The sequence below is a fragment of the Oncorhynchus keta genome, chromosome 9 (assembly GCF_023373465.1).
Source record: "Oncorhynchus keta strain PuntledgeMale-10-30-2019 chromosome 9, Oket_V2, whole genome shotgun sequence".
Classification (NCBI taxonomy): Eukaryota; Metazoa; Chordata; class Actinopteri; order Salmoniformes; family Salmonidae; genus Oncorhynchus; species Oncorhynchus keta.
In genome coordinates this window covers 22,530,703-22,548,805 of record NC_068429.1, presented here as the reverse complement: position 1 = coordinate 22,548,805, position 18,103 = coordinate 22,530,703, and the positions used below count along the sequence as shown (strand labels likewise).

The 18,103-nt window shown below is 45.1% G+C and overlaps 1 protein-coding gene across 3 annotated transcripts in view; it reads right to left on the bottom strand.

Moving 5' to 3' along the window:
• The window catches only part of LOC118386563 (fibrinogen C domain-containing protein 1-like), a 313,829-nt gene that overhangs the window by 60,961 nt on the left and 234,765 nt on the right, over positions 1-18,103 (bottom strand). Inside the window, exon 8 of one of the 3 annotated variants that reach the window (XM_052525492.1) lies at positions 14,003-15,424. The exons of the other annotated variants lie outside the window; for them this stretch is intronic. Coding sequence (XP_052381452.1) covers positions 15,405-15,424 — 20 coding nt within the window. The 3' untranslated portion in view covers positions 14,003-15,404. Of the gene's footprint in view, positions 1-14,002; positions 15,425-18,103 lie in introns of those variants that run through there. 3 annotated transcript variants of the gene reach the window in all.

Sequence of the window (18,103 nt, the reverse complement as noted above, 5' to 3'; positions counted from 1 at the left end):
CTGTCTTTCAAAGATAATTCGTAAAAATCCAAATAACTTCACAGATCTTCATTGTAAAGGGTTTAAACACAGTTACCCATGCTTGTTCAATGTACCATAAACAATTAATGAACATGCACCTGTGGAACGGTCGTTAAGACACTAACAGCTTACAAGCGGTAAGCAATTAAGGTCACAGTTATGAAAACTTAGGAAACTAAAGAGGCCGTTCTACTGACTCTGCGTGAACGTGCCTTAGGCATGCTGCAAGGAGGCATGAGGACTGTAAATGCCGTCAGGGCAATAAATTGCAATGCCCATACTGTGAGACGCCTAAGAGAGCACTACAGGGAGGCAGGACGGACAGCTTATCGTCCTCGCAGTGGCAGACCACGTGTAACAACACCTGCAAAGGATCGGTACATCCGAACATCACACCTGCGGGACAAGTACAGGATGGCAACAACAACTGCCCGAGTTACACCAGGAACGCAAAATCCCTCCATTAGTGCTCAGACTGTCCAAAAATAGGCTGAGAGAGGCTGGACTGAGGGCTTGTAGGCCTGTTGTAAGGCAGGTCCTCACCAGACATCCCCGGCAACAACGTCGCCTATGGGCAAAAACCCAGACAGGACTGGCAAAAAGTGCTCTTCACTGACTAGTCGTTGTTTTGTCTCACCAGGGATGATTGTCGGATTCGAGTTTATCGTCGAAGGAATGATCGTTACACCGAGGCCTGTACTCTGGAGCAGGATCGATTTGGATGCGGACCATCATGGTTCGGGGCGCTGTGTCACAGCATCATCGGACTGAGCTTGTTGTCATTGCAGACAATCTCAAGGCTGTGTGTTACAGGGAAGACATCCTCCTCCCTCATGTGGTACCCTTCCTGCAGGCTCATCCTGACGTGACCCTCCAGCATGACAATGCCACCAGCCATACCGCTCATTCGTTCTGTGCGTGATTTTCTGCAAGATAGGAATGTCAGTGTTCTGCCATGACCAGCGAAGAGCCAGATCTCAATCCCATTGAGCACGTCTGGGACCTGTTGGATCGGATGGTGAGGGCTAGGGCCATCCCCTCCAGAAATGTCTGGGAACTTGCAGGAACCTTGGTGGAAGAGTGGGGTAACATCACACAGCAAGAATGAGCAAATCTGGTGCAGTCCATGAGGAGGACATGCACTGCAATAATTAATGCAGCTGGTGGCCACACCAGATACTGACTGTTACTTTTGAGAACCCCATTGTTCAGGGACACGTTATTCCATTTCTGTTAGCCACATGTCTGTGCAAATTGTTCAGTTTTATGTCTCAGTTGTTGAATCTTGCTATGTTCATATAAATATTTAAACATGTTAAGTTTGCTGAAAATAAACGCAGTTGACATTTCTTTTTTTGCTGAGTTTATAAGGGAACGACACACTAATGATGGAACAATTTCTCTCAAAACCTGCAATTCCCAGTGGTATTTTAATACAATTCCAAGATCCAACAGACTGTCACTCCCAGTCTTTCCCTTTGTCCCAAGGCAGTGGTAAAAGCCCTGCATGTCAGTCTTATAAAACCACTCTTTCCTCATCTCTCACTCCCGCTCCCTCATGAGGTCTCGTCATGATTAGCTGCTCTTCCATAATTGTGTGGTGTCAGTGGTAATAAGTGGGGCCTGGGTTGTGTGTGTGTGTGTGTGTGGTTGGTGGCTGTCAGGAGGAATATAAGGCTCCTGTGTTCACCTGCCCATTCAACTGGCCCCAATGGGATCTCTACCTGCCACCAACATCAATTAGACGGATATCAACCCGCCAGCCCAGCCACCGCCACAGAGGGGCTGAGAGGTAGGGGCCTGGGAACACCCTTGCTGCAGCTGGACTATTGGAATATTTTTAGAGACTCAGACATTTCCATAAGGGACACGTCTAATAAACATAAACACGCACACAAAACCACAGACACTTGTGTGCACACACGCATATACTGTAGTGATCCGTAGCACATATGCAACACAGAGAAAGTAGATGTTTGACCAGTATGCGTCACGATCATCGTAAGAAGCGGACCAAAGCGCAGCGTGGTGTGAATGCATCATTTTAATGGATGACAAAAACACGAAGTAAACTGAACAAAACAATAAATTAACAACACCGGTGACGCTATATATATGAAATGTGCTGACACAAGCAACTAACATAGACAATCACCCACCACAATTACAAAACAGGCTTCCTAAATATGGTTCCCAATCAGAGACCATGACTAACACCTGCCTCTGATTGAAAACCATATCAAGCCAAACACAAAGACAGACAAACTAGACATACAACATAGAATGCCCACTCAGATCACACCCTGACCAAACAAAACATAGAAACATACAAAGAAACTATGGTCAGGGCATGACAGTATGTCTGTGTCATGCAGAGCCTACAAAAGAAAATAAGAATAAGATATATATGAACACAATGGATTTATACCTACCTGTAAGGCAGATACAAAATGGAGTAAAAAAAAGAACATCTGTTTGTGTGATTGTATGTTAAATTTGTAATGGGAAGGGAATGACAGTGCTGTCAGCAGGATGGTTGAGGAATAAAAATTATTCACTTTGCCCACTGGGCAAAACCTGGTTATATCAATGTTGTTTCCATGTCATTTCAACCCCAAAAATATATGCGATGACATTGAATCACCGTGGAAAACTGATTGGATTTGGTAATGTTTTCATCCAACTGTAACCAGTTTTTTGATTCCACACTGAATTCACATTAGTTGACAACTCAACCAAATGTAAATCAAAACCGACGTCTGTGTGGGTATTCTCCCTGTGCGTCCCAAATGGCACACTATTCCCTATATAGTGTGGGTATTCTCCCTGTGCGTCCCAAATGGCACACTATTCCCTATATAGTGCACTACTTTTGTTCAGGGCCCTTGTCAAAAGTAGTGCACTACAGTATAAAGGGAATAGGGTGCGATTTGGGACTCTGTGTTATCTCTGTATTATCTCTGTATTTCCTCTGTATTATTTCTGTATTTCCTCTGTATTATCTCTGTATTATCTCTGTATTTCCTCTGTATTATCTCTGTATTTCCTCTGTATTATCTCTGTATTTCCTCTGTATTATCTCTGTATTTCATCTGTATTTCCTCTGTGTTATCTCTGTATTATCTCTGTATTATCTCTGTATTTCCTCTGTATTATCTCTGTATTATCTCTGTATTTCCTCTGTATTATCTCTGTATTTCCTCTGTATTATCTCTGTATTTCCTCTGTATTATCTCTGTATTTCATCTGTATTTCCTCTGTGTTATCTCTGTATTATCTCTGTATTTCCTCTGTATTCCTCTGTATTATCTCTGTATTTCCTCTGTATTTCCTCTGTATTGTCTCTGTATTATCTCTGTATTTCCTCTGTATTCCTCTGTATTATCTCTGTATTTCCTCTGTATTATCTCTGTATTATCTCTGTATTTCCTCTGTATTATCTCTGTATTATCTCTGTATTTCCTCTGTATTATCTCTGTATTATCTCTGTATTTCCTCTGTATTTCCTCTGTATTATCTCTAACATTTCTTATTCTGGCTCTGTATTATGCTAATCAAGGTGCAGGCTCTGGCAGGAGGATAGTGTGTAACAAGGTATAATTAAAATGCTGTAATTTCCCTCTGACATTTCCAGTTCCATATCACTTCCCTATGGGGCAGTAGAGTGGGAGGAAGAAAAAGACTTCACATTACATTAATGGGTATGGTGGACTACTTGACTAATGTTAGACAAAGACCAACTAGAACCTAAACCAGACTGTAAAATATTATGCAGCCAGACAGCTAAATCTATTGATTAAGACTAACTAAATTGGACCACCAAAATGTTCTTAATTCACTCAACCATTGGACACAAGCTACACAAAACTGAAACACGAAGAAAGTTCATGAATTATAGACTAACTACAAATCCAAAGCCAACATTTGACCAAACCACAACAAACCAACTGGATAATATCTAGTCACCCAAATCTTCTAAAATAATCCAATTCAAATTAAGTTTGTCACGTAAGTACATAAACCTTGCCTTACTACATAAAAAACAAATCAACTCAAGGGTTTTCCCCCATTGACTGTGAGTACGAGGTGTACAGAACAGGACTGATGGTGCCTCTGACAACACAACAGACAGGAGCCCTGTGACACACAGAGACGGGCACCACATTTCCACTGTGAACAGAATTGTCAGCGTTTCTCTGAGGATCAAAGAGGCCTTTGTGAGGTAGCGATGAAACACACGCCCCCTAACATCATCAGCTGTCTCAGACAAAATGGAGGAAGGAAGGAGGGAAATAAGTGATGTTTGTAATCACAGAAAAATAAAGACCTTAAGGCCCCCTAACTCGAACAGAACATCAGAGGAGATAAGTAATACATACAGTCGTGCACACACACACAGACACACACACACACACACACACACACACACACACACACACACACACACACACACACACACACACACACACACACACACACACACACACACACACACACACACACACACACACACACACACACACACACACACACACACACACACGGTACACTTCACACACTATTATCGTTTTTTCTGTGCTTGACGTACAACTGGTGCATCAAACAGGGTGCTCTAATGATATCTCTGTCAGACTGAGATGCCAATCCTCAGCAGACTTTAGACGCTGTCATACACACACGCATACACACACACTCAGACGAGGGCACTGTCTCCGACGACAGAGCAGAACATGACTGCTGTTGACAGCACATAGTGAGAGAGCACGTGCAATGTGCACTGAATACAAACTGAGCACCAGATGGAGTGTGTGTGCATACATGTGAGAGAGATAAGTACAGTATTACTAAGGTAACATGTAGCAGTGGAGCGAGAGAGAGAGAGGAGAGAGAGAGAGAGAGAGAGAGAGAGAGAGAGAGAGAGAGAGAGAGAGAGAGAAGAGAGGAGAGAGAGAAAGATGGGGGATTCTGAAATGAGAGGGAGAACAGGTAAAGAGAAAGAAAGGTAAGAGATTGAATGTGAGATAGAAAAAAAGAAAGAAAGATTTAGTGTGAGGGAAAGAGAGAGATTGAGTACCACTCCTCCCGTGGCTGCCTGTCTGTCTGCTCCTGTCTTCTCTACAGGATTTAAGTGAGTGACACACTCTCTTTGTCTAAGCCTGCTTGTTCTTCCCACCACTCAAATACATGTCAGCTAGATCAGCCTCTTTCTTTCCTCCCATTTTAACTTCTATTTGCCTCTTTTTTTCTGTCTATCTTCCTCTGTTAAATGGGAGCAGAGGAAGACACGTTTTAAAGAAGTGTGTAATGTTCCTGCAGTACAACGGTTGGACTATAAATGTCCACTTTCCATTGTTTCCTTTACACTGCACCGAGAACAAGGAGAACCCCAGCTCTAGGAGAACCCCCAGCTCAGCTAAAACCCAGTGACAACTACGTGCCATTTTCAAGGGATTGTTAAAGGGATACTTCGTAATTTTGGCAATGAGGCCCTTTATCTACTTCCCCAGAGTCAGATGAACTTGTGGATATCACTTTTATTATTTAACTATTTGGTTTTCATATCATCACCTCTTGAAGAGCATAGTCAGAGCTACACATTTACGATTATTCCACATTTACCTCTATCATCAGAGTTATACAGTGAGTAACGGGATGCTGGCCTTCTAGGCAGAGTTCCTCTGTACAGTGTTTGTGTTCTTTTGCCCATGTTCATCTTTTATTTTTATTGGCCAGTCTGAGATATGGCTTTTTTTGCAACTCTGCCTAGAAGGCCAGCATCCCGGAGTCGCCTCTTCACTGTTGATGTTGAGACTGGTGTTTTGCGGGTACTATTTAATGAAGCTGCCAGTTGAAGACTCATGAGGCATCTGTTTCTCAAACTAGACGCTCTAAGTATTATTACTAAAATAAGCTTTCGTATCAAACCCGACGTCCCGAGTCATTACTTTGAAGTTAGTTAATCACAAAATTTGGTGCCGAAACCCGGGATATGAGCTGCGACGAAGAAGTGGCTGAAATGGCTGAGGAGGAACGTTGGCATGAAGCAGAAAGAATGAGACGAAAGCGGGGTACCATTCGAGGCGCAACAACACGGATTTTGAATCAGATTGACGTGGAAATATCCAAGTCAAATCCGGATACCGATCACTTGAGTACATTGTTGGAATTGTTATCAGCTAAGGAGGACAGTTTGTTTGAACTCGATCGTGGAATTGAACAGTTAACGCCATTGGACGGATTGGAGGCAGAGATTGCATGCATGGAGGATTATAAAGAGCACATTATCATGCTGAAGAGTCGTGCACAAAGAGTGATAACGAAGAAACAGGACGTCAATCCACTACCAGCCCGGGTGAGTGACGCTAACTCAAACATATCACAGAGACAATCGGTAAGGCTACCGAAGTTGATTATTGAGAAATTCTATGGAGATGTCAGTATGTGGCAGGAGTTTTGGAGCCAATATGAGACTGCTATTCACAACAATGATTCACTGTGTAAAAAAGAGAAGTTTACCTATCTGAAAACATATCTCACTGGACCAGCTGCAAAGGCAATAGCAGGACTGATGTTAACAGACAGTAACTATGATAATGCAATCGCTCTACTCAAGAGCAGATTTGGAAGGAAAGATCTTGTGATTAGTGCTCATATGTCAAAGCTGCTGAATCTCACACCTGTGAAGAAATCCTCTGATCTAAATGCATTGAGGCAGCTATATGATGAATGTGAAATTCAGATTAGGAGCTTGGAATCACTGGGTGTAGTGTCAGAAACCCATGGAAGCCTACTATTCCCAATCTTACTACAGATGATTCCAGAGGACATAGCTCTTGACTATAGTTGTCAGAGGGGAGTAGATGATGAATGGAAGGTGTCTGAGATTATCAGTTTCCTATAGAAAGAGGTTCAGAGCAGGGAGAGAGCGCTACAAATGACAAGATCATTCAACCAACAGAAAGAGAGCAAACCATGGAACAAGTCATGCTTCTCCAATGAAAATAAACCAAAAAGACCCAACATGCCCTCTGCTGCAGCACTGCATACAGCCAGCCAGAAGGAACAACAAACATGTCTATTTTGTGACAGTGCAGACCACTAATCAGAAAACTGCCCTGACTACAATATTGCTACACGCAAAGAGAAACTAAAGAACATGGGAAGATGCTTTGTATGTTTAGTACAAAATTCTGTAAAGTCAAAGATGTGTCATGTGCAACATGTGGAAGCAGACATCACTTTGCGGTGTGTACCAGTAAGAGGAGTGAGGTGCAACCCCCTACTGTTTCTGTAGATGCTGTTATTTCCTCAGTTATTCCCCATTCAGTGAAGATGAAACCAGATGGACTTAACACTGTGTTGCTACAAACAGCAAAGGCATGGGTAGAAGGCCCATCGGGCAGGAAGATAGCTCGTTGCTTACTAGATGGAGGCAGTCAGAGAAGCTTCATACATGAAAACCTTGTGAAGGGCTTGAAGCTACCAGTAATCAGACAAGAGGCACTCACTCTTCACACGTTTGGCTCCTCTGCCCCAGCAACGTCCTAACGCAACACAGTGAAAGTCATCTTGGAGAATGTCTGGGACAAACAGCAGAGAATAGAGATAGAGGCAATTGAAACCCCACAAGTGTGCACAGCTGTGATGAAGGTTCCTGGTGAACGGATTCAGCATGAGCTCAGTAAAAGGGGACTGCAGCTCGCAGACTTTCCAGGAGATGACAATGATCCTGAACTCTCTGTCCTGATAGGAGCAGACTACTACTGGCAGACAGTATCAGGCAGAGTGTGGAGCGACTGACGGAGACGCTAGTTGCTTTAGAGAGCACCTTTGGATGGTCGGTGCAGGGACCCGTGTCCATGTCAAGTGTCGCCGAGGCGACCTGCATGTTCATCCCACTTGATGAAGACACACTAGTCTCCAAGCAACTGCATGCATTCTGGGAGCTTGAGTCTCTGGGTATTCTAAGCAAGAAAACACAGAACCCAGAGGAAAATGAGGCTCTACAAATGTTCGAGGAAACAACCACCTTCAAAGATGGGCGATACCATGTGGAGTTGCCATGGAAATGAGAAATGCCAGAACTCCAAGACAACTATAGAATCGCCAAGAAACGGTTTGAAGGTCTGAAGAAAAGAGTGAAGAAGGATGTGACGTTGTACAGCAGATACAATGAAGTAGTAGAAGACTACTTACAACAAGATATGGCAGAGGACGTGCCCAAGGACAACGCATCAAGTGCAGACAACGTAAAATACTACTTACCTCACCATGCAGTACTCCGAGAAGATAAGGCGACAACAAAACTGAGAGTGGTGTTTGATGCCTCGTCCCATGAAGATGGCTGTCCATCTCTCAATGACTGTCTACTCACAGGACCGAACCTGAATCCGGATCTGCTCAGCGTTCTGATAAAGTTCAGACTACATGAGATCGCATTCATGGCAGACATCAAGAAAGCTTTCCTGCAGATATCCCTAGCAGAGAGAGACAGAGACGCCGTGAGATTTCAATGGCTCACTGGCCCACCAAGGGTAGAAAATGAAGAGGAGCTGCGTGTGCTGAGGATGAAAAGAGTGGTATTTGGAGCTTCCCCAAGTCCATTTTTGCTGGCAGCTACAATCAGGAAGCACCTGAAACAATATGAAACAGAACAACCAGAAGTTGTAGAGATACTGAGAGAGTCACTCTACGTAGATGACTTCATTGCAAGTTCACGCAATGTTGAAGAGGCTTACCTTGTGACAACAACTGCAAAGCGAATGCTGTCGATTGCAGGCATGGACCTCTGCAAATGGATGACCAATTCTCCTGAATTGAAAACAAAATGGGAGGAGAGTACGACAACTGACCACCCGTTGACGTTACAAACACAAGGATTAGTGCTGAAGGTTTTAGGTATAGTATGAAGGCCGGAAACGGATGACTTTGTGTTTGACCTCAGGCCGTTACTGAGCATTCTAAGGCAAAAGCAAAACACAAAGAGAAATGTTCTGCAGTCGTCTGCACGTATCTTCGACCCTCTTGGTTTCTTAACTCCCTTCACCATCAGGATCAAGTGCATGTTCCAGGAAATGTGGGAGAGGGGACTCAGCTGGGACGAAGAATTACCATCTGATCTGACACGAGAATGGCAACAGTGGTGTTCAGAACTACCCCAGTTACACCAGCTCACCATACCAAGGTGGTACAGAACAGACATGCGGCCACAGAATAACCACACCCTGAAACTACACGTGTTCTGTGATGCAAGTGAAAGGGCTTACAGTGCAGTAGCTTACTTGCAAGGTGAGTCACAAGACAGGGAAACAACAAGTCTAGTCGCATCCAAGTCCAGGGTAGCCCCACTTAAGAAATTGAAGCTGCCACGTCTGGAGCTCATGGGAGCTGTGATTGGAGCGAGACTAGCAAACAACTTGATGACCACACTGAAAATGGAAGAAAAACAGATCAAAATGTGGACAGACTCGATGATCGTGCTGCATTGGATTTGCAGCTCAGCTCAGAAATGGAAACAGTTTGTTGCGAACAGAGTGACGGAGATCCAGTCCTTGACCAATCCAGAGTCATGGTCACATATTGAAGGGAAAACTAATCCAGCTGACCTCCCTACCAGAGGACAAACTGTTCGAAACTTGACACAGAGCGAGCTATGGTGGAATGGACCCAGAATTCTGACATCACCCAATCAGTCCGAAGAGACTGATGATAACAAGGTTCCGGATGAGGTGAATATAGAACTCAAGTCCAGTTGCCAGGTTACTGTACAACTCGCAGCAAACAGCACAGACAGCACTGAACCTGTTGGAGCTTGAAAGGTACAGCAAACTGAAAAGAGTGTTCAGAGTCACCGCCTGGATAAAGAGATTCATAGCCAATGCTCGTACAACCATAACGATACAAGGTGAACTGACTGCTGACGAACTGTTCGATGCAGAAAAGTAGAAAAACCCATGGGTTCTGCCCAATAAGTACAGATACTCAGAAATGCTGATACAGTACCACCATGAGAAGGTGATGCATTCTGGAGCAAGAGACACTCTAGTACAAATCAGAGAGCGATACTGGATCTTGAGTGCTAGGCAGCTAGTCAAGAGCACAGTGGCAAGATGTATAGTGTGCAAGAGATTCAAGGCAAGGGTCGGACAGCAGGTCACTGCGCCTTTATCAAATGACAGAATAACTGAATCCCCACCATTCGAAGTCACAGGTGTGGATTTTGCAGGACCGCTCTATGTGAAAGAAAATGGTTCTGTGAAGAAGTCATACATTGCACTGTTCACTTGTGCTGTAACCAGAGCAGTGCATTTGGAACTGGTCTCAGATCAGTCAACAGAGAAATTCCTGTTAGCTCATCTCAAGGAGAGGATTATGCAGACAATGCAAAAACGTTCAAGAGAGCTGATCAGGACTTGAAAGAGCTGTGGAAGGCAATCGAAGAGCCCCAACTCATGGCGTTCTTCTCAGAAAGGGGAATCACTTGGAGGTTCATCGCAGAGCGAGCAGCCTGGTGGGGCAGATTCTGGGAAAGACTCGTCAGGTCAGTAAAAACATGCCTGGGAAAGGTTCTTGGGAGAGCTTAATTTTGAAGAGATGTGCACAGTCCTGACAGAGGTTGAAGCTATCCTAAATTCTAGGCCTCTGACCTTCGTGCACAATGAGGTGGATGAACCACAACCCCTGACCCCAGCACACTTCCTGGTGGGTAAAAGACTAACCTCTTTGCCTCCAGCGGACACTCAGCACCCAACGTTAAACAAGGGGGAAATGACACGCAGATGGAAGTACAGGCAAAGACTTGTGACCAGTTTCTGGAACAGTTGGCGAAGAGACTACTTGCTGGATCTAAAGTCAGCACACCGCTGTGACACACCACAGCCCACCCCACTGAAGGCGGGTGACGTTGTACTCATTGGAGAAGATAACACACCCAGACAATCCTGGAAACTAGGAAAGATTGAAGAACTCTTTCCAGGCCGAGATGGCCTAGTTAGATCATGTTCAGTTCGTACTGCTTCAGGGACTTTGTTGAGGAGACCTATTCAGTTGATATACTGCCTAGAGATCTAGATGAACACAATTGTTCATCGGGGTGGAGGATGTTGTAACTTTAATGTGTTACAGAGTTAATGTTTAAGTTTATTCTTTGAGCTGTGTCTAAAGATATTTCTTTAGATTTATTTGCATATGTAATTGTATTGGGTTGTGTTGAATTACGCTTTTTGACTGCAAGTCCCAGAATGCCTTGCGAGATGAATGAGAGAGATAATGCGCCAATTATGTGCAGGTGCTTAGTGATTGTGGCTGACTTTCCGACAGCATCTTACCTGCATTGCTCTGTACCCAAACAAAGTTGTTAAATGTAACGTGAACAAGTATTATTACTAAAAGAAGCTTTCGTATCAAACCCGACGTCTCGAGTCATTACTTTGAAGTTAGTTAATCTAAAAAGTGTACTTGTTCTTTTGCTCAGTTGTGCACCGGGGCCTCCCACTCATAATTTGCAAATAAATGAATTAAAAATCCTATAATGTGATTTTCTGGATTTCTTTTCCTCATTTTGTCTGTCATAGTTGAAGTGTAACTATGATGAAAATTACAGGCCTCTCTCATCTTTTTAAGTGGGAGAACTTGCACAATTGGTGGCTGACTAAATACTTTTTTGGATGGATCTTGGATGGATCTCTCAAGATACAGTTGAAGTCGGAAGTTTACATACACTTAGGTTGGAGTCATTAAAACTCATTTTTCAACCACTCCACAAATATCTTGTTAACAAATTATAGTTTTGGCAAGTCAGTTAGGACATCTACTTTGTGAAGGACACGAGTCCCTTTTCCAACAATTGTTGACAGACAGATTATTTCACTTATAATTCACTGTATCACAATTCCAGTGGGTCAGAAGTTTACATACACTAAGTTGACTGTGCCTTTAAACAGCTTGGACAATTCCAGAAAATGATGTCATGGCTTTAGAAGCTTCTGATAGGCTAATTCACATCATTTGAGTCAATTGGAGGTGTACCTGTGGATGCATTTCAAGGCCTACCTTCAAACTCAGTGCCTCTTTGCTTGACATCATGGGAAAATCAAAATAAATCAGTCAAGACCTCCGAAGAATAATTGTAGACCTCCACAAGTCTGGTTCATCCTTGGGAGCAATTTCCAAATGCCTGAAGGTACCATGTTCGTCTGTACAATAGTATGCAAGTATAAACACCATGGGACTACGCAGCCATCATACCACTCAGGAAGGAGATGTGTTCTGTGAGAGGAACGTACTTTGGTGCGAAAAGTGCAAATCAATCCCAGAACAACAGCAAAGGATCCTGTGAAGATGCTGGAGGACACAGGTACAAAAGTATTTATATCCACAGTAAAACAAGTCCTATATCGACATAACCTAAAAGGCTACTCTGCAAGGAAGAAGCCACTGCTCCAAAACCGCCAGACTACGGTTTGCAACTGCACATGGGGATAAAGATCATACTTTTTGGAGAAATTTCCTTTGGTCTGATGAAACAAAAATAGAACTGTATGGCAAAAATATTTTTTTGAAATATGTAACTTTCACACATTAACAATTCCAATACAGCAAATGCAAGAAAAACATTATGTTAATCAACCCATCGCGGCCGATTTCAAAAATGCTTTACAGCGAAAGCACAACATATGATTATGTTAGGTCATAGCCAAGTCAAAAAAACACAGCCAAAGAGAGGAGTCACAAAAAGCAGAAATATAGATCAAATTTATCACTAACCTGCCCCTAGGCTACCTGCTGCCCATAGGATATCTGCCGCCCGTAGGCTACCTGCCGCCCCTAGGCTATCTGCCGCCCCTAGGCTACCTGCCGCTCCCCAGTCAACCTGCCGCTCCCGAGTCAACCTGCCGCCCCTAGGCTATCTGCTGCCCCTAGGCTACCTGCCGCTCCCCAGTCAACCTGCCGCCCCTAGGCTATCTGCTGCCCCTAGGCAACCTGCCGCTCTCCAGTCAACCTGCCGCTCCCCAGTCAACCTGCCGCTCCCCAGTCAACCTACCGCTCCCCAGTCAACCTGCCGCCCCTAGGCTATCTGCCGCCCCTAGGCTACCTGCCGCTCTCCAGTCAACCTGCCGCTACCCAGTCAACCTGCCGCCCCTAGGCTATCTGCCACCCCTAGGCTACCTGCCGCTCCCCAGTCAACCTGCCGCCCCTAGGCTATCTGCTGCCCCTAGGCAACCTGCCGCTCTCCAGTCAACCTGCCGCTCCCCAGTCAACCTGCCGCTCCCCAGTCAACCTACCGCTCCCCAGTCAACCTGCCGCCCCTAGGCTATCTGCTGCCCCTAGGCTACCTGCCGCTCTCCAGTCAACCTGCCGCTCCCCAGTCAACCTGCCGCCCCTAGGCTATCTGCCACCCCTAGGCTACCTGCCGCTCTCCAGTCAACTTGCCGCTCTCCAGTCAACCTGCCGCCCCTAGGCTACCTGCCGCCCGAGGCTACCTGCCGCTCTCCAGTCAACCTGCCCCTCCCCAGTCAACCTGCCGCTCTCCAGTCAACCTGCCGCCCCTAGGCTACCTGCCGCCAGTAGGCTACCTGCCGCTCTCCAGTCAACCTGCCCCTCCCCAGTCAACCTGCCGCTCCCCAGTCAACCTGCCGCCCCTAGGCTATCTGCTGCCCCTAGGCTACCTGCCGCTCTCCAGTCAACCTGCCCTTCCCCAGTCAACCTGCCGCTCTCCAGTCAACCTGCCGCCCCTAGGCTACCTGCCGCCCCTAGGCTACCTGCCGCCCCTAGGCTACCTGCCGCCCCTAGGCTACCTGCCGCTCTCTAGTCAACCTGCCCCTCCCCAGTCAACCTGCCGCTCCCCAGTCAACCTGCCGCCCCTAGGCTACCTGCCGCCCCTAGGCTACCTGTCCCCCCTAGTCTACCTGCCGCTCCCCAGCCAACCTGCCGCCACTAGGCTACCTGCTGCCCCAAAGGATGGGAAATTTACCTAAAACACTCATACTTGTCGGGTATAGTTCACTTTTATTTTATATGACTCAAATATCCATTTAATGGTGGCCAATATTAAGAGATATTGTGAGGCGACCATCACATATCTGAAATTACATGATCAAATTATGTTTACTGAAAATCATGCAATTACTTGCTAAGTATATAACTCTGATGATAGAGCTAGGCTCTTCAAGAGGTGATGCTATTACAATCAAAGTTAACATTTATTTAACAATCTCTTGAAAACTGTACATGCAATGGTTTTTGCCAGCAGGAAAATCTAATGCTCTTCACCTTATTGTGACATTTATTGATAACAACAATAGAATGTTCTACTGCTTTGTACAACACAGAAAGACACACACACATGCAGGCACACGTGCATGCACGCACATGTACACATCTTTGTTCGTTACGGTAGCCCATAGTATCCGATGATGACTTCCACTTCTGAGTTAACGGTGAATCCTATGGTGACTGTTGAGTCCAAACTGAGATTCACAAACTTTATTGCAACTGGGGCATGTGCAGTCTGTGTTGGCGGGGCCAGTCATGGTTGCATGTCTCCTGGGCTGTTCTGCTGTTTCTTTGTGCTCTTCTCCTCTTCCTATCTCTGTACACCGTTCTGTCAGCAGTGTCCTCCAGGTCTGTGGGTTTAATGTTGCAATAATTCAGCAACGTTTTCAGCTGGTCCTTGTATCGTTTTCATCTGCCCTCTGTAGACCGCCGGCCAAGGTGTAGCTGGTCATACAGGATCTTCCCTGCTCCTGAGACATTCTAATGACATGCCCAAGCCAGCGCAGTTGGTTTTGGTTGACCATGGCCTCCATACTCTTGCAGTTGGTCTTAATTTAACAAGTATTTCTGTAAGGGGCACATGGTCGCACCATCTGATTCCCAGGGTGCGCTGCAGGCATCTTATGTGGAATCAGCTGCTTGTTATGGTGACTGTAGGTGACTCAGGCTTCACAGTTATAAAGAAGTGTGGTGATGCAGACGTCTTGATAGACAGTGACTTTGGTGTGGAGGTGGAGATCCCTGTTTTGGAAGACCATGTGTCTGAGTTTTCAGAAGGCAGCTGATGCTTTCTTGATCCTGTTTTACGAGGTTGCTCCCCATGTATTTGAATGGCGGGACTATTGCCAGTGATTTGTGTCCAATGGTGAAGACAGGCATGGTGGGTGGAGGGCTGGATCTCCATTGGCAGACCACTGTGTTGGTGGTGTTGATAGACAGGCCCATCCTGCTATAGACCCTCACAGCCGTTAGGGTGGGCCATGAGAGCACAGTCAGCTTACTGCACCTAAAGAACATACTCTGACAAAACCTTGGTGGTTGCTTGGAGCCTTCTGATGTTGAATAGGTTTCCATCCAGCCTGAAGTCCACCGCAACTGCGCTGCTGTCCTCAAGGTCCTTGTTGAGAAGCTGGGTGACACATAGGAGGAAGATGTTAAAGAATACAGGTGCCAGCACACACCCCTGCCTCAAACCGATGCTTACTCCAAACGGCACTGACTCTTTCCCTTCTATGGCCATCATCCCATCAGGGAACTGGCAAAGGATGTTCACAAATATGAGTAGTATGCCCTATAGTAGTTCCCTACACACACACACACACACACACACACACACACACACACACACACACACACACACACACACACACACACACACACACACACACACACACACACACACACACACACACACACACACACACACACACACACACACACACACACACACACACACGCACACGCGCATGCACAAACACATTGCACAAGACACACACAGAGTACAAACATGAAGAAATGTTTCACTTATAAAATGTGAATGTTTATTAAATGTTGACAAGACATTAAAACACAGTATCAAGATTCCGCAAAACAATCTATATTACTTCACCGAGAGAAAATGAAAAGACAGTTGGTTCTGTTGGGGATTAGGGGAGTGGGGAGCTGAGAGTGGTTGGGTTGGGGGAACGGAGGAATGGAGGAGTGGGGAAATGGAGAGATGGAGAGATGGTGTGGAAATGGAGGGGTTAGGGGAATGGAGAGTGTGTTAAAAATGGAGGGGGAACAGAGGAGGTTGTGGGAAAGGAGAGATGGAGTTATTGGAAAAGTGGATAAATGGAGGACTGAGATGGAGGGTGCGAGAACGGACGGATTGATCAGTACTCTGCTGATTCTGATGATAATAAGAGGGAGAGAGGGAATGAGAGGGAGCGAGGGATAACTCTTTTGTTCCTACTCCTCTATCACATTGACTGCTGGAGCCAAGATCCTGCTAGAATTTAAACGGGGAGGAGGGAGGGTGAATGGTGCTCGTAACAGCAGACTGGAAATGAAAGAAGTAAAGGTTGGGGTGGGGGCTTTGGAACAACGACTGTGCGGTTTCTAAACTACTCAGAGAGTGAGGGTTGGTGTGGGGTGTACAGTACGTTGATAAAACGTATAACGTGCACTATTTGACGCTGAAGGTTTTACATTAGAAGGGGAGTCGGGGTAAAATGAGAAGTCCAGTTCAACACATAACCAGAAGGGCGTGAGCCACTTCACATGACTTAATGGTTCATTTATATCTCTCTGTTATCAACACAAATAGCAGTGAGGCAAGTTGTACATAAGCATCACATTTACTTTGATGAATTCCTACCGTTCCTTTCTCTCTCTCACACACACAGACACGCACACATACACACAAACCTACACACTCTCACACACAGACACACAGAAAGAGAAATGAATGTCCTCCTGGTCAGTCAGTCACATCAAGGCATCAGTCTGACCCATTCCAGTATCTCATTAAACTTTATACGTTTATCTATTTTAACTTGCACACCCTTTGAAATCTTCTCTTCTGTGAAACCCAATGAAATTATCATCTATTATCTACTACCCAACACAAATTGTTGTCATCAAACTCTCCCATGTAATTCTGTTTCCATGGTAATGTGATTAGTGTTAATAATGCATTGATAATATGATTAGACGGTTGGTTCTTTGATGTTTGGCTTCAGAGCTGAGTAGTGGTAGAAGAGGCAGACTAGCTGACTGTAGAAGTGGATGGACTCTGACTCTGCTCTGTGTTACCAACGCAGGACTCCTGGTGAACTGAGACTCACTGACTCAGCCTCTATGGCTGACTGAGACTGAGCAGGTTTCTGTGGATAGTTGGCTGCATGGAGCTGGAGCTCTGTGGGTGCTGCAGTCCAGACACACACTCTGTCCTGTACTGGAAAAAGAACCAGGATAAAACACATAGCCAATCCAGTGTCTGAGGAGCAATGCTCATCACTATGCTTGTTGGCCCACTGGCAGCATGGGCAGATCAAAATGTGCTCCAGAGTTGGTGTGTCCCATAGAGCCAGTTTATCAAGTAGAGCCAAAATACCTGACCAGATCAAAGACGTCTCCATAATGTCCAACAGGCCAATCAGAGCCACATTGTCCCCCAGATGTGCCATTGACATCGCTTCAGTTTAGATTCATTTGTGCTGTTTTTTTAATAGTGGGCATGCCCTCATGTGCTTACTAAGTCCCTCCTCTTTCACACATGCCCCTCCCCCAAAACTATAGCTGGCCACACCTTCTCTTGTGCCCAGTCCGGTAAAAGAGGAGAAATAAGGGCTCTGGTTTTGTATTTTTTTTCTTCTTTTGACTTGTAATTTGTAAAGTCTGTGTGCTTGAGTTCTCTTTTGTCTTTTGGCATAGTATGAAAACAGTTGGACATGCTCTAAAGGTCATACACACTGTACAATAAATCTACACATATCTTTAAAGCTTTCAGTACATCTAAAGAAAATCCAGAATGAAAACAACAAATGGAAAAAATATTCAGAATTCCACAATTTCATTGTTAGCAAAACTTCTGATATTGTGCTTTTTTTCTTTTTTATAATACTTTACAGACAATACATCTTTTTTTGTTGTCGCCATTCCCGACAAGTTTTTGAGCTCCTATTCAGAAAGAAAATCATGGTTGCGGGATCGGTCGATAGCGGCAAACTGTATTTTACAGCCACAGTTCCTCTGCTAGAGCCAGAAGAAAAGATCCTGGGTCACCCTAGCAGAAAACCTAGACATCCTGCTAGACATGGTTAGA